Genomic DNA, 26,681 nt, shown 5'->3' with positions numbered 1-26,681 from the left:
AAACGTCCAGATGTTTAAAATCTTATAATTATTATCAGAAAGGTACTTTTATGTTACAAAAATAATTTTTGCATTAAATGTAAATAATAAAAATAGTGATTACAATATCCATATAAATTTTACAGTGTAATAAAAAGTAAACATATGATATAACCATATTTATGATATGAAGGTTAATGTTTCTTGAAAGACTGGCTTTCTTTGCAATTTCAGCTTGCCATCAGCCTACTCTATTTAAAAAAAAAAAAAAAAAAAACGATGAAGGTTCTGCGGATTTAATTAATTTCGCTACAGATGGGCAAGGAATTCTTCAAATCTCATTTTCTTAATTAACGGATATAAACCATTACACTTCAGCGTTGAAACAGTGGTTTTATTCAACTTTCCATTATTAAAAAAAAAAACTTCATTATTACTTGCTTTTGTCTTCTCATCCATTGAGTTTCTTGTACACAAAATATCATGTTACTGTTTAACATTCGTTTTTTTTAGATATTCATTTTTGTTTTGTTATCTGATTATTTTTATTAAAAAAAGTCTGCATTATTAATTTAATTATGAATAATTGGTCAAAAAGTTGTCATTGTACCCGCTTACGTAACGAAGTGCAGATTATTGCTACTGCGCATGCGTACATGTATGCGAACACCCTCTGTGTAATTTCCAAAATTCATAGTGATTTTTATCGAAATTTTGATCATTAGCTTACATGGTAGGAACGATAAAGTTTCACAATACTATGTATATTTTAGGTACAAAGCCACCTAAGCAAATTTTTTTTTTTATCTTCGTTCTATAGGAAGCTATATTTAGGGTAAGTGTGGATGAATTGGATTTCAAGAGAAATAATCATTATTAAATACTGACAGAACTTGCATTTTGGCCTAACTAAATACTGATTAAGTACGGAACTATATTATTAGGTTAATATCAATTATATATACATTGCTCGACAAAATTAACAGAACACGTAGAAAAAGTGATGTAACTCGTGCAGCTTGGGATGAAGCGGAACAAAATATGGTATGGTGGTGTACCATAGAATAGCAATGAAATAAGGAGATGACGAGAAACTTCGCACAGGTATAAGGGACATTTATAGGGTAACAGAAGTTGATACAAGATGCTCGAAAATATGGTCACATGACATCAGTACCGGCGTAAACTTGAAGTCTCAATACATTTGCGTTTTCCCTTTTTTTTTTTTGGCTTGAAAAACTATGATGGCAGTAATTGGTGATCTTCTATAGCAAAATTATTAAGTGGATTGAATCTTATGCCATGAATCCGGAGATAATATTCGAAACTGTTGCTGGTAATAACCTCCAAGCTTTAGGAGGTGTCTTTTAAGGATAACTCCAACATCTACTTTTTGAAAGAAGTTTCCTTGGATTTGTAACCTCTTTTATACACATTGATGCACTGATTGCTTGATAAACATCTTATAGCGGTTTAGTATTAATAATGGCAAATGATGCAAGAAAGCAAGCTTATAAAGTTGTTGTTGTTATTTGGTTTTTAGGAGCATTAGCAACTAATACCATATTGCTCCGGGGATATGCGGTGGTCATTCCCTGACCTTTCCGCATCCTCCGTATTTAGCTTATAAAGCATCAGCGGGGAAAAAAAAAAAAAAAAACACACCTTCCTACATCATGTGATCATCCTCTCCAATAATTTGTCTAGTTCTTCCTCGAATTTATTCAGACTACTCACCTCCACAACAACAAATGCAAGTTACAACTATCGACCACCCGCCGACTGAAAGCAAACTTCCGCACATCCATCCTGCAAGGTGCTTGGTTTGGTTTGGTTTGGTTTTTTAATGGCGCATTGGCAGCTAAGGCCATAATGCGCCAAGACAAATTTAAAATGTTATTAAACATTTTGGTAGCAAAGGCTACTACCCTGCAAGGTGCCTCCATAGCCATGTGGGCAGGAGCAGCAGTGCGTAGCACACGCTTCTTGATTAGACCGGGGTTCGAGCCCGTGACCACCAAATACGGAGGATGCGGAGAAGTCAGGGAATGACCACCGCATATTCCCGGAGCAATTTGGCCTTAGTTGCTAATGCTCCTAAAAACCAAAATAACAACAACTATCCTGCCACCATCCTTCAATTTTAACCTACGTCCCTTCAATTGTGTAGTTTGAGCTAGAGGAAGCATTCCATCAGCATTGAGCTTGCTCAATCCATTAAAAGCCTTAAACACCTCAGTCAGATCACTTCGCAGGTGCCTAGTCTTCAGACGCTGCAATTTGTCGAACTAAAGCCATTTTTGGTAAGATCTCCCTTTCGTTCCTCCGGCCTTACCCTACTACTACTACTACTGCAATTCTTCCAACAAACTCTTAGTCTGAAATTTGGTCGAACCATGAACAAAAAACGGTGTCATTAATACAGCAGTTCCCAGTGACATGTTACTTTTATATTAGCTTCCTTTCTAAATAACAGTTGCTAGAATATACGAACCTGCAGCACCACAACAAGCTACCACTGTGAATGCACTTCATGTTTAACTCGATAGGCAATACTTTACGGGGGGGGGGGAGAGACATTATTTAATGGCATACCTGTCATATAAAAAAATCGTCCATGTTAAAAACAGATCCTGGATTAGATTATTCTATAAATCCGGATCAATCATAGTTTTCTCGAGTAAACTACAGAACTATAGGCACTTTCTCGGCGACAGGAAAGGTATGAATGATAGATTTTTTTTTTTTTTTGGCAGATGTAGAAGAAGCCCACTTCCTCGCATAATTTTCCCATTATAATATTAACTCCTGTAGCTAGTCTTTCTCGGGTTAAGCCATTTACTCTAGTTTGGGAAACTCCCTTAGGTTTCCGAAAAGGAGGTTTTCTGCTACGCTCTTTCATAAAGCCTTCAAACTAGATAGTATAGTATAGTATACATTTGGCATCGTTCCTAGAGGAAATAATGTTCAAAATGGCAATTCAAATTTTACAATTAGGCAGAAAAGTAATTATTTATCAGTAATATTTCATATTCTATATTAATTTCCTCTCCAAAATGCGAATTCAAAAAAAGTGCAATGTACTGTACCCAAATCGCAACCATGTCACACATAGATTAACTACATAACAGATGGGCAAATGGATAACTTTATAACTAAGCATAATTTAATTTAATTCCACTATATAATTGCAAAAATATGATCTATAACATACCTGTATATCTTAGAGACGAGCAGAAGTTTTAAACAAGAAACTCCTTGAATTCAATCGGATTTTTTCTAATGGTAGGAAGGAACACGTTCCCGAATATATCACACAATCAATTTGAATTATGGAGAAATTCACTCTACATTGATGAAGAAAGTGAAACTGTTCATTTTATACAAAATAATCGAAAAGCTTAACTTGATATGATTAATTTTTAGCTATGAAGGTTTTTGTTACAAAAGCCTGAACATCAAAGGTGTTCCGCACATTTTATGATGATCAGGGGCAAGCTCTTCCATTTTTAGTGTGTGTGTGTATGGGAAGGAGGAAGATTATCATGTGATGAATATGATAAATGAACTGAAAAACGATAGTGGGACATTTATACGTACTTGTATAACTTACAAGGACTCATTTTGTCTTCACACGAATAAATATTCTTCTTCTCCCTTACCCCCAAAATGCAACGCAGCCTTGATTTCTCCCATCGAATTAAATGTCTGTGTTAAGAATAAATGGAACACGCAAGAATTTACAGATTGACTCTCATTTTCCCATTCCTTCGATTTAGTGTTGAGCTAGCCAAAACTTAATGATATCTAGAAAGCATTAATAGACCTTCTAATATAATGATGAATCATTTGTGAACCTACGTAATGATGAATGTATGTTGAATCGTTAATTAGCGTTGTAAATAGCATGCCTAATGCCATTACTCTGTATCTGCGTAAATTGTTTGTAACAAACTATGTATATACTCCGTAGCCATCAGTGCTGTTTTCGATACTCCTGCAATGCAATAATTAAAGTGATTTTAATAATAACGTACATACTGTAATTCCAAAATTCCATTAACATATTCTTTTGAGTAACTATGCATCTGTGTTGCTGTCGTTCTCAACTTTTCCAGCTAGTATCATCTGCTACACAAGCTAATTAATGATTTTCATTAATTATCATTCTTTCCCCCCGAATGGATGACATCGAAACAACTGTTATGTACAGAAAAGTGACAGATCTTCATTACCATCGCTCTGTGACCAGTTTGCTGGTTCTGTTGCATCAGTCTTTTGCAGTTCCTCTTGCCATCTTTACCCATGATTCGGCATGCATTTTCTTTTCGCTAATTTCAGTCCGCCCGACGCCTGATCGACGCAAAACTCCAGCAGCTGTTTAAATAAGTGATACAGGCAATTTTAGTACGTTATCTCTTCTCAGTTCCCTCCAATCAAAATATACTTAAATTGTCATTTATTCCAACGATTATCCCATCAAGAGTTTCAAGTGATAGCAAAAGAAATGAACCCCGAGAGTCTGTTTCCTCAGGGATGGATCATGCGATAATATAGCCTCTGAATATTTCAACAGAGGAAGATGATTATCTGTTTGAAGTCGCTAGAAGTGAAAAAGTTCCAAATTACGTATAGAGAGGGATTGTGGGGACTTAGCAGACGTCGCATTCTTAAATTGTTTAATGTCACGCTAAAAACGAGCCACTAGAGACTCAATTTAAACTTTATATTGAGTTAAGGATTCCCGTTGTCACTTATCAGTTTGGAATACTCTTAACTTATAACCATCATTTCAGTCACTGAGTTAAGTTCTCGTGTTCAAGGTTAATAAATAACCTTAAAGTAATGTAAGATATCGTTACTCCTGCTTATTCAGATTTTTTTTTTAGCAAATCTTGTGATATTGTTATACTTTCTAATTTAGTATAATTTCCCATTTTGAACACATTTCAGCTTGTTGTCTACCACTTCCAAAAGTTCTTTTAAAGAATTGCAGATTCTTTCACGATTTTACATAGTGATATAACTTAACATGATAAATAACAATATAACATCAGAATTTTTTGGGTCTGGGAAATGCAACTCAATACACTCTCATTTCTAATTAGATTTTCTGCTTCTTTAGAAGGCTATAGAATTTGAAACGTTCATCGCAATGGGCGGTTATTTTCAGTATGTTGGCAGAGCAGTTTCAAGCAAAAGTAGCCACAGCTTTAAACTTGCCAAGAATGGTCATTTTTTCAATGTTGCATCAGGGAGCAGGAGAGATTTGGATTTGGGTTCTATTATCGTCAGAAAAAAGAACCTTTTATGGGTTTTTCACATCGCGTCCGAGTTTCTTAGTATCGGATTGTTGCATATTCCAGATATCACTTTGGAGACTAGAGGAGAGCACTCTCACTTCACCAAGCCACCAGCCCTCGTGAGTAGCACAGTTGGTATAATCACTGTCCTCCCCACCTGGTGGAAAAGACCTGAGTTCGAATCCAGTCAATGATGCGTGGAATTTTTATGGGTATTTTTCACAACGTGGCTGATTTAGTAGGTCTCAGGCGTGGCGTGGACATCAGAGGTCGCCCCCCCACTGAAACTCTGGTTTTGCATTCGGAAAACAGCAACTCGACCACACGCAATTTGCACACATAATGTGTACGGTGCAATATGGCCTGAGTTGCTTATGCGCCTAAAACTCTGCAGCAACGATAACAACAACGAACAAGCCAGCAGTAGAAAAGGGAGTCACCAAGACTAGCTTAATGAGAAACGAATTTGTTTCGCTGGTTAGCCTTTTCTTTCCATTTGTCACTGGCATTGAGGAGTCCTCCGTGACATAGTTAGTGGTTTCGTCACTATCATTCGTTTGGAGAGAGATTGGATTCGAATCCCATAGAGACTGAAAGAATTCTTAACCCGATTAGGTGTCTTCAGTCGGGGGTGCAGTTAACCAATCTCGGGCAGAGAGAGAGTCGGATCTCCCCGTGAGTTTCCGTATTTTTCAGCCCGCACAACGTGCAAATCGTCCCGTGAACACCCACTTTAGCATTAGCATTAGTAGAGGCATTTGATGCAAGAAAGCAAGCTTATGCAGCATCAGCCAAAAACAAAAAAAAAAAAAAAAAAAAAAAAAAACCACTGCCACTTCATCCCTCTGTTCGTTCAAAATACCTGTCCAGCTGAGCCTTAAACTTATTTAGGCTATCAACCTCCACCACAAGGGATGGAAGTCTGTTCCACCAACCAACCACCCGCTGGCTAAAGGCAAATTTCCGCACGTCTATCCTACATCTGTCTTTCCTCAATTTGAATTTATGCCCTCTCAGGTGATTATTCTGAGCTAGAGGAAGAATCCCATCAGCATTGAGCATGCTTAAACCATTCAAGGCTTTATACACCTCTATCAGATCACCTCGCTGGTGCCTAGTCTCCAGACACTGTAATTTGCAAAACTTAAGCCTTTCTTCGTAAGAGCACCCCTTTGTTCCATTCACTAATCTTGTTGCCCTTCTCTGTACTCGTTCCAGCAGCTCTACATCCTTCTTGAAATGAGGCCTCCAGGCCTGTATACAGTACTCTAGGTGTGGCCTGACCATCGCCTTATACAATGGAATAATCACCTCCTTATCCCTGCTGGAAAAATTCCTGTATATCATTGACAATACTCCATGAGCTACTCTTGCAGCCCGTCTGCACTGCTCAGAGAACTTCATATCTGCCTGCACAACCACCCCCAAGTCCCTTTCATTCTCTACCACTGTCAGTGTTGTACCACAGAGTTGACACGTTCCTCTGGGGTTGCTGTTTCCCATGTGTAGTACTTTACATTTGTCAATGTTAAACTTCATTTGCCACCTCTCAGCCCATCTGCTCAACCTTTCCAGATCCTGTTGCAGCAGCATAGTGTCAGTAGTGTCCTTGACAACCCTGCCAACCTTTGTATCGTCTGCAAACTTGGACATTAAGCCCGATATACCATCATCAATATCATTTATAAATACAGAAAACAATAATGGACCCAACACTGAGCCCTGAGGGACTCCACTAACAACATCAGTCCACGATGAGCAGTGTCCATTGATTACCACTCTCTGTCTTCTCCCCCTCAACCATCCCTTTATCCATAGCAGCAATTTGCCTCCAATGTCACACTGCTCCAATTTGTGTAGCAGTCTTCCATGTGTAACAGTATCAAAAGCCTTTCTAAGATCCAAGTATATAATATCAAAGTTATTCCCTGCATCCAGTTCTTTTGTGACTGCATCATAGTATCGAATCAAATTGGTCAGGCAAGACTTCCCCTTAACAAAACCATGCTGTGTCAGAGCTATAACTGAAGTCTTGTCTAAATGATCCTGCAATGCTTCTTTAACCAGTGCCTCCATTAATTTTCCTGGAACAGAAGTTAAGCTCACAGGTCTATAATTACTTGTGTCAGCCTTTGATCCTCCTTTGTGAATTGGGGTCACATTTGCACATTTCCAGTCTATGGGTACCTCCCCTGAGTCCAAGGAAGCTCTCATAATTATGGCTAAGGGTTTGCTTACTTCCTTTGCTGCCTCCTTTGGATAGATCCCATCCACCCCGGGTGCCTTTCTTGTGTTTATCTTCAACAGTTTCTCCTCCACTTTACTCCCAGTTATTTCAAGATTCTGTAGCTTACTTGTACACTTGTACAGGCATAACACACGCACAGTCTTGTCTTAAACGCTAATGCTCTCTATAAATAACGGCGGAGCAACACTTCTTACAGGTGGATGCTCTTTCCATACCAAGCGCTACATTAACGCCATCATTTACTCCTCCATACTATATGTGGTGGAGCTATGGTGATCTGCCGCCCCCTACTATTCTGAAAAGCTTATTTGCAAAAGAATTCTGGTGCTGAGATGGACTGCCTTTAAGCATCGGGTCCGAACTAATCGTAACAACGTCAATCAAAATCCCTAAACTGCCAACCAGAATAAGAGACATATAGGTAACAGCACTGTGCAGCTTCTTGTTGGTATTAGTGATCTGACATTTTCCCCTGGCTTGGGATCTTTTCCGCTGGAGGATCCCCATCTATAGCTTGAGCTTTCCCCATTCTTGCGCCATAACGACCATCGATTGCGTCTCACAGACAGGCTCATTCCGAGTCAGATCTGTCCAACAACTGGATTTTGGGCTCCTAAGATTTTTTTCCCAAGGAGCCACCGCATCCGCAATGGACCAAATCATGAAGCTCATCTATGAACTCTTTTCATTTCGCTACACGTGCAGGTGTCATTGGCTGACTGTAATTTATCACCTCGCTGGTGAAGAAAATGAAGGATTTCAGTGAATATTATATCTTGTGTATATAATATCACGGTGTTTTTTTATTATTATTAACATTTTGGACGCCTTTAGATCAAATGTATAAATATGAAATAAAATATGTAAATAGCTTTCTTAGATGCTCATAATTTCAGGTACTCCGGGAATCCCTCTTTCCTATGAAGATCTTGATGAAAGTTCAGGAAAGAAGTTCACCCTTTCATTAATTTTTTTGTCTCACGTTTGTGCAGCTTAATTAGTTTTATTTCATCTCGTTTTATTGTAATTCATTTAACTCTTTATCAATAATTTGCTTTCCGCTAATTAAGTTGTCATCTTATTATCTTTGAACTTCTGACCGCAGTTATTCACTGTGATGGTGATTTTATTGTGCTTTCTTCTGCACGATCCTTATGTAAATATGCAGTAAAGGATTTAATAACAAAATCTCGAATTGAAAAATTAGGCTCCAGCACACAGCCCAAAACATATGCTGGCCTTCAACCTATTGGTCCAAAGTAAATTTTATTTTTCAACTTAAACATACAATTAGTGTGATTTTGGAAACTAAAGCTAGCTTTTATATTGAAATTGATCTCTAAAAGAAACTCGTAATGTTTATGAAAAAAAAAATTGGAAAAAAAACGGTTTCATACCAAAGAATAAAAATATTTCCTTCTTATCCCTGATTTATTTATTTTTCTGTTTCTAAAAGAAACACGTGAAGAATAAAAAATAACAAAGACACGCACCATATTCAGCAAATGCTGTATTTTTTATTCGCATAGCACTTGTGTGTTCCAATAATGATCGACACTGTTACAAAAAAGCTTTTTGTCAGTTTTAGAAACTATCAGTCAAAAATTATTCCCTGAAGGTAGGCATCCCGCTTTCAAAGTTTGTTGACCTTAGTTATTGTGAGTGCTCGGTGTCAGGCAAACCGAATCTGCCGAAAAATTATCGCACATGCAAATCTCAATAGCATATATAGATAGGAAGCATGAAAAGAATTCATTTTTTCCCTCTTTCTTTTCTTTTTTTTTTTTAGTAACTTTAAAGTCACCTGGGAAAATGCGACTGGAAGAACAGCGCCAAGTCATTTCGCGAATGCATTGTTATCGATGTTTTTTCATCCGGAGCTGGTTAATATATATGAAGAAACGCGGTCTTCATGAATATAAAACCACATTGCAATAGATTTAAATGCATTTTTGTTCTAGAAAACATGTCATTTAATTACGACAGCGATTGGTGGAATGCTTGATTTATGGACGGCACACGATAAAGCAGGTAACTCGCTACTTTAATGTCGCATTAGTAATAGATCCTCGAAACTCGGGGATTCTCAGATGCAATATTAAATGGAAAATAAATCGAATTTAAATACATGAAGGGTGCCATTAAAACCAGGAGCATTAGTAACGAACATCCAGAGTCAAAAGCATGCTAGAAGCGACTACTTTGAGTTAAATAATATACCTGGTCAAAAAAAGAAAATAAATAAACATTTCTGTAAGTTTCGATTTCTTTTTCAAATTTTGGTAGCAGATAAATTGTAAAATAACTTTCAGGCCTGACGCCTCTCTAATGCGAAAATAAAGAAAAAAAGGAATACTTTATCTAGTTTGTTGACTTATTTTACTCAGCCTGGTCACGGTTTGGAAGAGAAAACAAATGTTTCGGAATGAAGTCCAAATAATATGAATCTTTCATGACACGACATCTTTTTCTTTTCTGCACACTTGGGTGTAGTGGTCCATTGCAGTTTACCTAATTCAATGAATTTCGCTAACAGCGAGAGTGGTACCAACTTCGTTGTTTCCTGTGTGATTCATTTCTTCTCGAACCCCTACTTCTTTGGCAAACTTAACATCTCTCTCTCTCTCTCACACGCTATCTGTATCCATTACCTTTCTTTTCTACTTTTCCGAGTTTTCAGCAGTAAAACCCATATATCCGTTATCGCAAAGTATACAACGAGTATCGCTACGTGTCTGGAATTTGATTTCTGATCATCTGAATTTTCCCAGACGACGCTGTTCAGTGAGCAGCCCGTCCTAATTTGAATTTGTTTATCTTCAACTTTTGAAATAGTTCATGTACTATTTATTTATTTATTTTATTTTATTATTTTTTTCTGTTCCTAGACTTATCACTGCTGGCAAGAGCTTTAGCAGGAAATTTTTCTGGATGGAAGGGTCAATAAAAATTATCAATTAAACTCCAACCAGGGGGAAACATAAAATAACATTGATGACATATTGCAGATACTTTAGAAACGTATTTATTATTTAAACTGTACATATGCCAAATATGCTTATTTATCGATAAATGTTATTAAGATGCATTCCACCCTATTATTTTCCTAAATCCTTGTGAAAATGAGAGATAGCCTATTTACGTTTTCGGGTGTACGTATTTTGTGGAACGCTAGTTACGCCAGTCTGAAATACAGGGTTTAACCAATTAAAATGCAACCCAGCAAAAAACTTGTATTAAAATGCAATCGATATTAAAATTTTATTTGAATATTTATTACAGAATGTCTCTTGACTTTGCAAAAGTAATTTGGATGCCAAGTAATGCTCAAAAATAAACTTACGTTCTTCTTGGAAAAAAAACCGTTTTACGCACGTATTAATAAATACTGTACTACTCCACAAATTCTAATTCTGTCACAATGAAGCTGCCTTTTTCCACCTGCCTAAAATGCTCTGTTGCAGTAGTTATCTCGGTTGCCATAATTATCATCAATGAGCTGGGTTGCACAATAAATACAAATGACAGAAGGGAACACCACAATTGTTTCATGTTTTCGATAAAAAAAAAAAAAAAAAAAATGCTTATCTTGTTTTAGCCATGTGGAAGATGCATAAGTTTATGTAGTCCCCCCCTTGAATACGTTTTAAATTAAAATTTACTTTTTAAATTACGTTTTCAAATTTAAATTTTAAACTAAATTGAATACGTTTTAATTTATTTTTAAGTTTAAACTGCGTTTTAAGAGTGTAATTTCATGCATTCCTAAATTAAAGCATAAATTTATGAGATAACATTTATTATGGTAGTTACTGAGGAGTATAAAGGGAAAAAAACCCTAAATCTCTTATCGAACACAAGAGTACAGTGTTCGATAAGAGATTAACAGAGATGCTTCGTTTAACAGAGATCTGCATCTCTGTTACACGAACTAGTATCCCAACCAGCAGCATTAATGCTGCAATGAAATATCAACTTCATGTACACATGTTTTCATTTTAATGATGTTTATCCATAAATATTCCATGTTTTGTAGTAGCCTTTTTACTTTTCTCTGATACACCTCACAGTTGCATTCAACAGTTTTCTCTGAATGGCTACTACACTAAGAGAAACCAGTCCCAAAACTATTAAAAGTAGTTTAGAATTTGATTTCACGATACCTTTGTCGAAACAGAATAAATAAATTTGATTTTTATATATAGGGATGAAATAGTGTTTAATAATAGTCTGAAAAAATAAGTCATGTAGTATCGCCCATAAAATTGCTTTAAAGGTTATTTCAGTGTGAACTTTGGGTAACAGTTTTTTGCTAGTAGTTAAGGCTGGATATATCGAGGCGCAGTGATCGAACTGCTCCAGAGCCCCGATTAGCCGTTCTCGTGGGGGAGGGGGGGGGGGAGATTTCCCTAGTGAGTTTTTCAACATGTAAAATACATAAATCGACCGTGAACACACACTTCCATACTACACACCAGCGTAGTATGGCATGAGATGCCGATGCCTTTTAAAAACCAGCAGCAACATCTTATGAAGCAAGCTAACAGGTTAGCTTATATCTGTGAAAATATCTTTCGCACAAGTACGGGAGCGGCTAATTTAGAATGCACTAGTTCCACGTAGCTAAAACGTGCATTTTATTTCTAAAATCATTATGCAAGAAATGATAAAGGTATCGTGTCAACCATATGCCACATCGCTCTGAGAAATTGCGCACGTCATTCATACATGAAAGCCCTGACAAAAATACAGAAACAGTCAATCGGGGCTAAATTTATCTGGAAAGATAAATAAAACTCAGTTTGATATATCTTTATGGAATACACATATATCATTGAAATTTCCTGTATGGTTATTTTCAGCTTAGAAACTAGATTTTCTCTCTCGCTGCATGATATAACAGACTAAAAGAAAGGCATGTTTTGCTAGCATAAGTGACCTAGTCAAGACTAATATTCTATAATCTTTTTAAACGGTCAGTGTTAAAATTTTAAAAAGAAAGTTGAAGATGCATCGCTCGTGGCATCAGATGGAGGCTGGACGATAATCCCCTAAAGGAAACTGTTCTGCCACAAATAAAAAATAATGAACAATTAATGACGAATGCTTAACAAATTTGTAGCAGTTTTATCCCATCTTGGTATAGTTCAGTATTTACTATATTAGTCATGGAGTGCTAGTTCATGTGGTCTTTTTATCAAGGGCGCCTCCGTAGCCAGGTGGGAAGGAGCAACAGTGCGTAGCACACGCTTCTTGATTAGACCGGGGTTCGAGCCCGTCACCACCAAATACGGAAAATGCGTAAAGGTCAGGGAATGACCACCGCATATTCCCGGAGCAATATGGCCTTAGTTGCTAATGCTCCTAAAAAAAAAACCAAACCAATCTTTTTATCAGGTATCATGTCTGAACGAGTGTGTGTTCATGGACCGATTTGCATTTTGTGCTGACTGAAAGTTCCTATCACTATTTGAGATCATCTAAATAAAGCCGCAACTGAAGAAGCCTTTTAAGAATTCGTTGCTCTTCGAGAGGATTCGAACCCTCCCCCCCCCCCCAAAAAAAAAAAAAAACAAAGCCTGGATTTGCCCTTGCCTTAATCTAGACCAGAAAGGAAAATTAGGATAATCTCTGAAAACTCTTTGACAACTGTTTTGGTCGCGATCAGTGAGAATATATTAATTACCTTCAACCTCCAAATTAACCCCCTAAAATCAGCACAAATAACTTACTCTCTCTCTAAAGGACAGCCCAACAACGTTGGAGCCTGTGCTTAACGGCTCCTCAGTTCCAAGTGTTCAAACACACAAAGATCTGGGGGTCGTTTTCGACTCCAAACTATCTTTCAACGATCACATAAACCTCATACAGTCGGGGCTGAATTCACTACGCTGGGTCGCCAAACAACAACTGCTCCACACCACCGACCCACAACTGGTAAAAAGATACATCGTATCAATCCTTTACCCGACAATACTGTATGCTTCAGAGATATGGGCCTCGGCCGCCGAATCCAACATCAAAAGAATATTCTCTGCCGAATTCTGGCTTCTAAAATGGGCCAACAGCAAATTCCACCTTCCCCCAGCTCTCAGATCAACGCAGTTAGCAGAAGCTCTTCAACTACGGAAGCTCCGGTCCTACATCGCAGAAAGAAGGCTGCTGTTCACCATCAAGATGGCCACCGGTAAAATTACAGAGCCGAACTTCTGGGATCACTGCTCTTGGCGCATTCCTCCCCCTTATCTCCGGTCTTCAGCACAGCTGCTAGCAAACCGTAACCGGCTAGTACTAACTGACAGATTCCTGCCAAAGCAAATGCTGCCCTCACTGCAAGCCATCGACGGGGACCTCCAAGAAGTGGTCAATAATAAAAAATACAGGAAGGGTATCCTCGTCGAACTGAAAATGTAAAACTGTGCTTTGTTAATAATCTGATTTATCTTTTTTTCTCATGTGTATCTCTTTTGTAAATATGTTTTGTTAACCCCTGGCACCACCATGCCGTGACGGGACTAATTGTATGTCTATCATTGCTGCAATTAAAGATTCTATTCTATTCTATTCTATTCTATTTCTCACTGTCAGATTTTCTCGGTAGTGGTCGATCAAGAATGTTCATATGGTCTAACGATGGAGAGGGGTGGGGGAGAATAATTGAGGCCGTGAGGCGTCAGCGTATCATACGTCTAGTTTTGCGTGTTCTAAGGTAGAGTGAAAAACTCGTTTATGGGCTGAAAGACCTGGTAAAAGCCCCAAGTCTCATTTCTGCTTATACTTCATTATTGACTGGATTCGAACCGGACTTCCCAAATGGTTAGTGGATGATATACTCACGTAATCATAGTAAGAAGGAAGATATAAAGAGACATGACAGAATGTGTCTTACCTGCATTAGCCCCTTTGATTCTTCCTTCCGCTCCCCCTCGGGATCCTTTCTTTCTTTTGTATGTAGACTAGTGGATGAGCATATGATTTCCATAATCAAACGATTAGCAATCGAGATTTCAATAATCGGAGTAACTGAATATGCATTCATTAAATTCATTCGAAAGATAAACTTCGGCTGGCTTAGTTTAGCAAAAAACAACAAATATAAAAAAATATCCTCTAGAAAAGGGTTAGATAAGTCGTAATTGAAGGTACATAAAAAAACAAATTTTTATGATAATTAATACCGCGTTGAAATATTTACAAAAAATAAAACTTTGTGTACAAAACTTTACATTATCTGTTCCAGCAGCATTAGTTTTTTTCAAATCCGTGACAATAATAAGCAAAGGAAAAAATATATTATCTTCCGAAAATTTACATGATAATTTTTAGGAAACACAAAGCTAGAAATTTCACAAAAACTGTGATTGCTGGGAAATTTTCTATCATATTTTAAATCAGCATGAAACAGGCGAGTTAAATTTTTCTGTGTAGTATTCAAAAACACGTAGCATAACGTAAAAATTCCAAAGGACTAACAGAACATATTCTGAAAATTTGATGTCGGTCTGACTGTTTCTATTGATACACAAACGGTAAATGAAAATTTTACGTGATTAGAGGCTAATTTGCATTTGAATTTGAATAAAATTATTAGAAACACAATTCGTAGGAGAAAATAATCATTACTAATCGAGATGTCGATGAAGTAAATGTTCTATTAACCATAATTAATCCTTCGAACATTAGTTCATACTAATCATTCAAACGATATGAGTACACTGGAATGAATCAATTATAACTTCTCGATTATACCCATCACTAATATAAACCTCTTGAGTTCTCCTATAACTCTATTGATTATTTCGTTTTGTGCATTCAAGAAACAGCTATTCAAAATTTCATCACGCCATTGTAACTTAAAGTTTTCCATCCTCTCTCAGACAATCCATTTTTGTTTGGGAACTATGTCTAAGAAAATATTCTATTTAATAAACCCAAAATTAAAACCACTTCGCTTCCTTACTCTAGCTTGGAGGATTTCTTCAAAACTGATGCGGTTTTCAGAGCACCTCCTTTAGTTTACTTCAGAAAATAGTTACCTCCACTTCCTGTTACTTAAGATGAGTTTCGGATAATTAATGCGGCGTTGCTGTCGCATGCCTGTGATACGGATAGTCTATTCAAATACCTCGGGGAGATTAATATTCACTTATGTGCTGCTCAATAAATATTCAGGAATGTGCTTGTTAAATAAGTGAATTAAAGAGGAATAAATATTTGAAAGGCCGAGATGCACAACTTCTAGGATAGTCAGTCATTCATAAACCAAAGGGTTCCGGTTTGAATTTTACCTCGGGTACGGAAATATCTTTCTTTGTGATCTCCACGTGATACTCAAGTCGCTCTGAACTTTTCCTTATAATTAATGCCAGTAATTAATGGTGTCGCTGTCACATGCCGAAAACACGGATTCTCCTCTGAAATTTCCCTTAAGTGGAATGGAATTAAATATTCCGAAATGATGTAATTCTCATTCGAGCATTAGGCTAATTCTTCCCACTGGGAATTAATTTAGATCTGATTTTTCAGCATTGCAGTTTAAACAGAATTGGCGCTTGTAAAGATCAGCCGCGATCATGATGTCAAATACAAAAGTTCGGTTTATTTATTTATTTTTTTTTTCACCCGAAGCTGTTAGGAAAAGATTAGGCTCGTATTCTTTAATCTGATTTTAAGACTACTTTCTTATAAGTTAATTATTTGAAGATAAAAGTCTTAAAAGTTTGCGGAAGTTTTCTCAGAAATTCAGTCAGGAAGAAAAAAATATATTTTTTTCTCTTTGGATTAATCGAATAGTCCACACTCTTAAGATTAATTTATTTTTGACCTCTTTAAATGTACTGCTTTAAATTACTTAGGGTTTGAGACTACGCTAAGCTAATTTAGAATGTCGTGTTTTCAGATTAATTTTTTAATTCTCTTATTTTAGAGATTAAAGATGTCTATGTAAAGTTATTACGCAGTAATGATTTCAAATAGACATCTTTAATCGAGGCTCTGGTTTTAAAGTATTCTTTTTATTTTCTGTTTGTTGATTTGCAGGAGTGGTACATGATTGCTAAATCGATCGTGAACGTTTTAATACTTAAGTGTAACTGTGAATTTAATTTTAATATAATTGAACTCTGTTTCCTTAATTGGAATTTTGACCTTGATGGATATCACTAAAAGACATAATTACCTATTATGTTTAATATTTTTATTAGTTTAATACTTTGCATTAATCTAAATTCACCTAAAATCCTGTTTGTTAATCCCCTGGCCACTGGTTGTTGGATTATTGTGAGACAGTCTCAGTTACTGGACAGTACTACAAACAGGCACCAGAAGGAACAGCTCTGCTTCACGCATATGGTTGTCTTATGTATGGTTGTATGGTTGGTTGTATTAAGAGCAATGTCACATGGTCGCCTATGTCTGTAAGTTTCGGTTTTGAAAAACATAGTATGATTTAACAGACTATTTTAAACGGGGATGACCCTTAGCTGAAATTCTTCTCGAGACTCGTCCCTTGTTAACAAATTGGCAGTGTACCCCTGGTCTGAGATTCGCTTGTCCAAGACAGATGAATTCGATCACTGTATCCCCCCCCCAGGGGCTCACATCTGGTGAGTATGGGCTTGGCACACCCAGGGTCCTGAGCTGGATATCATCATTCTTATCTTTCTTGGTGATTCCCTTCTCTCTCTCTCTCTGGGTAATTCAGAATTTTTTTTTTTTTTTTTTTCCAGGTGCAGCATAAGCCTCAGGCTTCCTTGCACCACATGGCTAATAATAGTAATAATAATAATAATAGTATTAAAAATCTCCATAAAACTTCCTCCTGTCTTAAAGGGTTGCGAACTCAGACCTTTTTTCCACAAGGTGTAGAAGAACGGTGAGCAACATATTTAGTCGACTAGCGTCAAAATGATAAAGCTTTAGAAAAACGTGTGGAATCAAATTTTTATGGGCGAGATCTGGTTTTAAAAGGGATCGTGACGTAAGAAGCAAATTCAAATAAGAGCCAATAGAGACTGTGAAATTAAACACGAGCTCAAGAAAACCACATAATGTGCATTCTTAAGTGAATTAAGAGAACTTTCATTACTAAGAGGGAAATGTTAGCTCAACTGTACCTAAGAAAAACCAAAATTATACGCTCGTGAAACTATCGGAAAATCTTACAAAGTGAACTTGAAAGTTGAGTTGATTATACTACTGAGTGATTCGTGGCGATGTACTAAAACAGATTATAGATTAACGAGATGAAACAAGTATTTCGGTAACTTCCACTACAATGGAATTTTGAAAAATGATAAGAAACAGAATTCGCGTTAGCTAGTATTTTTTATTTTTTTATATTTTATGTAGGTCGGCTCCTGAACGTTAGTCAACTCCGTGGTGGGTGGTATAATCAAAATTTAAGAACTGTATTCACCATTGATAAGAGGTACTGCTGCCGCTTAAATTTATGGTGAATTCTATAAAGAAAATCGAAAGAAGTTTCTGTTTTTCACTCTAATTGTAAATAATGACGTGCACATGTTTTCTTAAGTTTAATCTATAACAATAAAAAAGAGCTTATACGTCTGTCAGTGTCAAGCTCCAAGGATGTTAATGAGAAAACCGAATATGTACCTGGACGTTTTCTTTTTTTCCTTTTTTTTTTAATACGTATTAATTCTATCTACAAATTATTAAAAATTCAGATAATCAGAACTGTCCACCATTGTCGATTGAAGATGTTATCAACTATATGCTTTCCCTTAATAAACGAAACGGATTTCGTAATTATCGAAATTTGTAATTATTGCTTTAAATCAGTTTGATTAGAAAACTTGTCACACAAATTGCTATCTCAGTGTTATAAATGAAAAGAGGCCATCGTTCTCAATCGGAAAAATGCAATAAATCTTACTTGATAAAAGCGTATACGATGGGTTAAAAAAAACAACAAAAAACTGATAAATAGATTTGTTTGGACATTTTGAAATATTAGTCAGAAAACTTTCCAAACTATCCCGTAATACGTTTTATTTACAATTATATTTTTTCATACATTTAAATGTATAAGTGTCATATATGTTTTGCTTAATCAACAGCCCATGTTTCAGGGCTTTATCAGATAATTAAAGTGGTGTAATTACTCCACACAAAGTATTATTAGCAATTTTGATTTTTACAACTCTTGCCAAGCCGGGTACTTTATGTAGTAGTTATTAAAGGCAAATTTATTCAGACACCTCTGTTTTTTGCTTTTTTTTCCCCCTAAAGTAATTTTATTAATTGGGTGGATAAAAAATATTAACTAATAGATGGATTTTTCCATTAATCAAAATCGTTCGAAGCTAATAGAAAAGCCACGAAGCGATTACCTTCTCTGATCTTCAATTTGTTTATTAAAAATATTTAAAAAAATTGCTTCGAAGCAGTATTTATTTAATTTTCTGTTCATTATGAGAGCTTTGTAATGATTTTTTTTTTCTGAAAAAGATGTTTGTACATATCTTTTTTTTTTGTTGTTGTTTGTTTACATTCAGTAGGATTAAAAGTCGCATGTCTTAATAAATTTAGTTTTAAATTCGTAGTTGTTACATAACATCTTTAGCAACAGAATAATTCCCGTTAATTCTGATGCGTTCTGACTCTTCGTAATTAATGCTTCAGATTATCATTAGTTAATTTTTCTCCCGTTGAACTCAGTTATGCATAAGTTTCGGGTTGGTGGCATAAGCGAGATATGTCTGCCATTTAGTGAACCGTAATGGCATGTGCAAAGTATGTGTCAAAAGCTTAGACATCACTTGACTGATATAATTCATAAAGTGGTTGCATCTGTCGTGTTCGTTTAGTTTATGCACGAAATGCTTTACACGTTTTAACAACTTGCGGCGAGTTGCATTTTTATAATACTGTATTAAAATTAAAGGACAAGGAAATATTTATTCCCAAGTGGACAAGTTAATATAATACGTATTAATTTCGAATTGAATGACGGGTGACGTTTAATTTTATGACAGCTAGTTTATATAGTTGGCACCTGTAAAGCAAATATAGTACTAATTCGATGGTAGGCTTCGTAATATTCCAATAGTTTCATTCTGTATACAGGATGTTACAAAAGTACATTCTCATATGACAATTTAATTTAATAATAACCCGAGTTAATTACAATAGTTTGTTGCCATAGGAAAATTTATTTGTAGGTTAATACTTTAGGTGTGTTCCTTGTCTTTTGCACTTCTCTTTGAATGCCAGTGACGAGTTACTCTCTGAAATGTCTGGCATCTCCCCGCATTGAAAATGGAATGGAAATTTAATTTTTTTTCTTTGAAATAATAATTTTTCTCAATTTTTTTCTATATTTCTTTTCTTTTCGTTTCTTGACTTGAAGTGATTCCCCCATGTATAATGAAAGATCGTCAAAAATTGAGCAGGACTGCTCAGTGTTTGGTAGAGTTGTTATTATATGCCTTTAGTTAGTGGGAAGTTGTTTACTGGAACAAACTTCCATCTGTCGTTGTGGGAGTTGATAGCTTAAATAAATTCAAGGAGGAACTGGACAAACTTTTAGAGGGAATGGGTATATGATTTTTTTTTGGCTGATCCTACATAAGCTCATGTGCTTGCTTTCTTGCATCATATGCCTCTGCTACTACTGCTACAACATCCCTGGTTTTTACCCAGAATTTTGGATATAAGAATCCCATGTTTGAATTCTGGGTTTGTTATCATTTTGAGAAATGCCAAAGAAAAAAATAAAATTTCCAACCCCTTATGGCAAACATTTGCTTTTTTATAATATACCTTCAAAAACTACTTAACACTTGTATAGTGAGTCAGAATGTTTCAAAATATACTTGTATAGAAATTAGAAATCTATAAAAGTAAATAGTTATCATAAAGAAGCTTTTTGTTAATTCTTTTTTCTAATGAATAAGATTTAACTAATAAATTTTTAATTATAAAATAATCTAAAAAGTATTTTATATTTCAGGATTGTTTTCACTACTCCCTTCTCCCCCCCTACCCTTACACACACACACACACACAAAATCATCTTCAGGTCAGATTTTGAAAAAGGTGGCGAACTCTAGTAACTAGAAAACTTGTTATGGATGTAATGAAATTAAATTTAATTTTTTAATATATATTTGAATCTCATGAAAGCTTACAATTTTTCCCTTGCTATCTCATTGTTTTCTTATTATCTTTAATTTTCTGAATTATTTAAGTGTAATTTTTAACATAATGAAAATAAATTTTTTGCAAATTCTAGACTACATGGATCATATGAGGCACTGAAGGGTGGTACAACTTGTGAAGCAATGGAGGATTTTACAGGAGGAGTTACAGAATTCTTTGACTTGTCCAAGCCACCAGCTAATTTGTTTCGTATTATGCTGAAAGCATTTGAAAGATGGTCATTAATGGGATGTTCAATTGAGGTTGTATTTATAATTACTACCACTTATAAAACATTCTTGCTAATATATGTTAATGGCTAAAAGTAAAAAGTGTAATAGTTTCAAAATAATTGACATAGTTATAGGACTGTGGAAGGATAACTTGTGGCAGAGGTGGATTGGATTTGGTGATCCACATTTGAAATAAATACACTGGTGTGCAAAATTTAAGGACCAGGCAGGTTTTCACCTGTAGCTTCTCATGGGAGTGGCCTGGATATGGGAAAAGCATATCAAAGGAACCTTATGAGGTACAGAAATAATGAAGGAAACAACACCAATGCAACAACATAAACAAAACAGTACAGGGGGACTTTATTCAAAAATGGCAACATTGCACTGGCTGCCGTGATACAGATGCATCACTGCCAAAGATGGAACAAAGGGAAGAGGTGGTCCTCAGTAGGAGTTATGGCCACCCCTAATGTCAATGCAGGCTTTGCACTGCCTGTCCATACTTAGAACAATGTTGTTGATAAGTTCTTGCGGTAACATCGTCATTCCTCTGTCAGCGCCATCTTCAGCTGGTGAACATTTTCTGGTGGGTGTGGATGTACTGCTAGGCATCTCCCCAGAGTCCCATATGTGTTCAGTGGGATTTAGATCAGAAGAACAGGCAGGCCAATCCATACGAACAATGTCCTCACTTTTCCAAAAGCATATCACAGTTGCAGTGCGATGGGGTGTGGCGTTATCATCCATAAACACGAACTCGGGACCAGTGGCACCTCAGAACAGACGCATGTGGGGAAGGATTACCTCAGTACAGTACCACCTTCCAGTGTCTGGAGTTGTGTACGTCCATCCAAGATAACGCCTTCCCAGATGAGAACACCTCGACCACCATATTGATCCCTTTCAGTGATGTTTGCGGGGTGATACCGTGTGCCAACCTCTCGCCATATTAGCTGACCTCCAGAATTGCTGCTGAGACTGAATCTACTCTCATCAGTAAAGAGTACCTTAAGTAAAGATTTTGTGGTTGTAAACTTTAGAATAGTGTTGGTCCTTAAGTTTTGCACACCAGTGTATGTATACAGTATATACTGTATGTAGTTTAAATAATGCAGAAAAAATTATATAGCTTTTATTTCTTATTATATCTTACAATGATCTCTCCTCAGTTATGGGTTTTCCAACTTCAAATTTCATATAATGCAGTTTTATATTTGTATACTGAAATTTTACAATCCGTGTGTGTGTGTGCACCATCCAGGTCAGTCTCTTTAAAAGAACACGATAATTGCTGCTCCCTCCTGCTCTTGCCTCCAGTAAATCATTGGATAAGTTTAGTGGGTAGTTGTTGTTATTTAGTTTTTAGGAGCATTAGCAACTAAGGCCATATTGCTCCGGGAATATGTGGTGGTCATTCCCTGACCTTTCCGCATCCTCCGCATTTGGTGGTCACGGGCTTGAACCCTGGTCTGATCAAGAAGCGCGTGCTATGCCCACCTGGCTACGGAGGCACCTTAGTGGATAGTACAGAATGAGGGAATTTGTTTATGGTTTACCCTCTTAATGATGATCTCATTACTCTTTTGGCATGGACATGTTAAAATAAACATTGACTTACATTTATTTTTCCCCCTGGATGTATTTTGGACTTGTTTTTGAAATGCTTTGAAGATTACCTTGTATATGTTACAAATTAAATTTTTTTTACTGTTTATTATGGCCTTTGAACATTCAATAAGTAATAAGTTCAATATTGAAGTTTACTGTTTTTTTTATATATATATATATATATATATATATAAAATATGCTCATATTTTATATGACTAACACTGTGGAGTGTTAGTCCTGCCAACCATGGTACTTTTCAGCAACATATCACCTACAGTTTGTGAGGGATTACTGTGTTATTTTTCACTTTAAATATATATAAAGGGTGTTTCAAAAGCATTTGCAAAAAATTATGGGCCATATTGTAGGGACCAAATGTAAAAAAACCTCATATAAATATATATCATCAATTCTAAATGGTTATGGAACTATTGATGTATTAAAAAATGGCCATCAGGTTTTGAATAATAAAAAATAATAAAAACAATAAAGAATTAGAAAGTAAATAAGAAGCAGGCATTTATATTTAGTATAAATAAACATTTTACTAGGTACATGTGCTTATTCATATTGTTTATTATTTGAAATGTGTTTATATGATTTTATTTTCTTATCTCTGAAATTAGAATACATTCCAGAAATGTTTGCACATACTTTTGAAATGCCCTGTATGCATGCGGACATGCACACAAACACACAAAATATTGTTTTTCCTGTATTAGAACTATTGGTTACAATTGAATGTAGTTTTTATATTAATATTATATTGTAGAATTTTTGTTTTTCCTGTATGAGAACTACTAGTCACAGTGGAATGTGCTTTTTTGACTAATATTCTGTTGTGGGATTTTTTATGGAATAATGTCACAGGAAGGGTGCTGTTGGAGAGATTTACCAACAATTACTTTAAAATGAAAGGTGTACAATTACTTTAAAAGAAAAGTTGATCATTCATTTTCTGTTAATTTATCATGTTTTCTTTGCCTGAGCAAAATTTGCCAAAGCAAGAGGTACTTATCAAATGGGCCTTTGCATCATATGAGGAATTATTAAAAAGTTCAGGGACTCATTTATACATTGAAACGCAAGAATCACCCATTTACCTGAAGTCAGTCTGAATTAGTGTGGTGGATAGAAGTTGTTTGTTTGTTATTTGGTTTTTAGGAGCATTAGCAACTAAGGCCATATTGCTCCGGGATATGCGGTGGTCATTCCCTGACCTTTCCGCATCCTCCGTATTTGGTGGTGACGGGCTCGAACCCCGGTCTAATCAAGAAGCGTGTGCTACGCACTGCTGCTCCTTCCCACCTGGCTACGGAGGCGCCTTATAGTAGTTGTTTTATGTGTTTTGTTTCATTTTAAAATGAATGATTTACTGAGCGGTACACTTGCATCAAATTTTGTTTCAAATAAGGGAAAAACACAACAGAAACCCAATCCGCAAAATGTAAATGTTAAAAGCAGCTTTCAGAGAAGGTACCACGTATCATTCAAAGACTATAGTGGTTCACACAGTTTAAAAAGGGCTGCTTGTCTGTAAAAGATGATATGCCCTCTGTTAATCATTCATCTTCAAAAACTAATGATTCAATTATTTGTGTTCATAATCTGATTAGGAGTAATCAGTGTTTAATTATTCACAAAGTTGCTAGTGAAATAGATATTCCTTATAGGACATGTCACAAGATCTGGGCATGTGATGCATTTCAGCCAAGTTTGTTTTTCATATCCTTAGTTATGATTACAGAGAGTAGTGAGTTCTTGCATGTCTGGATCTCCATCAGTGTGCTGCTGCTGGCCCACACTGTTTCTTCCTTCATTACTGGTGACAAATTGTGGGTGCATGGCTATAATCTGGAAAAAGGCTCAGTCCACTCAATGGAAGACTCTGTCTTCTCTAAGCTCAATCAATGTGAAGATCATGCTTATCTTATTTTTTGACTTGCAGGACATTGTCCATTATGAACCTGTTTTGCATCATCAAACAATGAATCAGGAATAGTGAAAAACATTTCTATGGAAATTGTGCAATGTTGATTGGAGAAAAAAATGGCTGGAAATGTGATCTTCAGGGAAGTGGCACTTGAACATGGCAATTTCCCTGTACACTTGGCACTTTCTGTTCAAGAATTTCTTGCAAAGCACTCCATCACTGTGCAGTGCTTTACAAGAAACTTGCAGGGAGCAATCACATGTAGCTAAATCTGATGACCAGTCTTATTGGATTTAGCTTCCCATGATTTTTTATTTATCTCTCAAGCTTAAAGTCCCCTTTGGATAGGTCAGAGATTTACAGTGTCTGAGGAAATTACTCTAAATGTACATGGGAACTATTAGAAATTCCAAAAGAAGCCTATCAAGAATGCTTCCAGAAGTTACAGGAACATTGGAATTGGTGTGTGCAGTGTGAAGGAGATTAATTTGAAGATCCATCAGAATAGCCAGTAAGCATCATCATTTCCCAAATATTATTTCAGTCCCTAAATTTTTTGATCATACCTCATATTATGTCATTTATATGTCATTGAACAGGATGAGGACTGCGTACTTAATGTGTTTTGGATGTACAGAGCCCATTTTTCAGTAAACTAGGACAGACTTCTCACAACTGCCACATTTAAGCAACAGAAGTGTGAATGCCTTTTATAAAGTTGTATTTGGCATCACTGGTTTGGGATTGAAAATGAATTTCTGCAAATGAAGATGATATAAAACTGCTGAATAAACTATTACATTTAAAATTTTAGAAAATCAGGACATTTATGCAACTTGGAAAAAAAAATTTGGAAACAAAACTGGAATCAAAAACAAATCATTTCATCATATTGTGAAGGTACTTTTACATTTGCCTCTACAATATGATATAGTGCACTAATTAGCAAACCCAGTTTACTTATAGTTATATAGAGAAAGTGGCTTTGCCTGACATTTACAAGAGGGGGTTTTACCCTGAACTTAATTATGTCTACTTTACTTACTGCACTATCTTGCATCTCACATATTGTAGATATATCTCATCACTGGGTTGTTCGGGTCTTTACAATGCCTAGCTGCCCACCAACAAAACTTCAGTCAGAATTGAAACACAGGTCTGGGTAGACTTGTCAACCCAAAGATAAATTGAGATTGTCAGTTTGAACTTCAAAACCTGGGTCTGGCTAGTGGAGGACACTTTAAATAAAAAGTAGTATACTTCTCCATTGGAGCAGTGTTTTTTATTAGAGCAGTGCACTGGCAAAGCAATTTGTGATAAAGTGCCTCCATAATATGAGATCAATGCACTAAGTATCAAATCCGGTTTGCTCAGAGCTATGTACAAAAAGAGGCTATGTTCAACATGTACAAATTATTGTCCTTTTAGTTATTTTTTTCTTATCAAACTCAATTTTTCCCCCTTGTTTTTATGCACATATTTTAAATTAAAAATGTTTTTAAAGTTCATATTCTTTTCCATTTAATATTAGTATTGGCAAAAATGATGTCATTGCCACATTTCTTTGGCATTAAATTATGGAGCTCAAAGAGCCTTAATTTGTATAACTGTAAATTGTATAGCCTTTATTAATTGCTTTATTTCATCACAGTATTTGGGATATCCCCACTGGAAATTGATTCACTGACAGTAGTGAAACTAAAATATTGAAAATTTAAATACCAAGAGTCTAAGTGATGGCTTTAAAGTACCATCTTCAGTTGGTATATGAGCTGATATCAGTTGTAGTTGATATTTTTCTCTTTTAAATGGTAACCATATCTCATATCAACCTAGTGGCACCACACTTAAGGTGGTGCAAAACGAAAGTGATCTAGGGGTAATTGGAGACCACAAAGTTTTCTGAGCAATTAAGGTGGGCTGATAGGACAGCTTGTGGGGTTCTGTCAATGATATGATATATCGAGGAATTTTGCCATCAGGAACAAGGAAGCGGTTATCCTGTTGTATAAGGCAGTGGTTAGGTTGCATCATGATTACTGCATGTAGATCTGGGAGCCTCATTTTAGGAAGAATGTGGATCTGTTGAAACAGGTGCAAAGAAGAACAGCAAGATTAGTTAAGGACACAAAAGGGTACTCTTACCAAGAAAGACTAAAGTTCTGCAAATTGCAGTGCCTGGAAACTAGGCACTTTAAATAGACTGGAT

General features: G+C 36.0%; 1 protein-coding gene across 6 annotated transcripts in view; it reads left to right on the top strand.

Annotated features, from left to right (window-relative positions):
• CalpA (calpain A) overlaps positions 1-26,681 on the top strand; it is a 698,286-nt gene that overhangs the window by 582,936 nt on the left and 88,669 nt on the right. For all 6 annotated transcript variants that reach the window (XM_090376655.1, XM_090376654.1, XM_090376656.1 and 3 more), the window contains exon 5: positions 20,789-20,957. In XM_090376655.1, the coding sequence (XP_090232781.1) occupies positions 20,789-20,957 (169 nt within the window). The remainder of the gene's footprint in view (positions 1-20,788; positions 20,958-26,681) is intronic.

This window comes from Mastigoproctus giganteus, chromosome 6 (assembly GCF_048544385.1).
Source record: "Mastigoproctus giganteus isolate SK-2022 chromosome 6, ASM4854438v1, whole genome shotgun sequence".
In the NCBI taxonomy this organism is placed as follows: domain Eukaryota; kingdom Metazoa; phylum Arthropoda; class Arachnida; order Uropygi; family Thelyphonidae; genus Mastigoproctus; species Mastigoproctus giganteus.
This window is presented reverse-complemented; position numbering and strand designations above follow the sequence as displayed.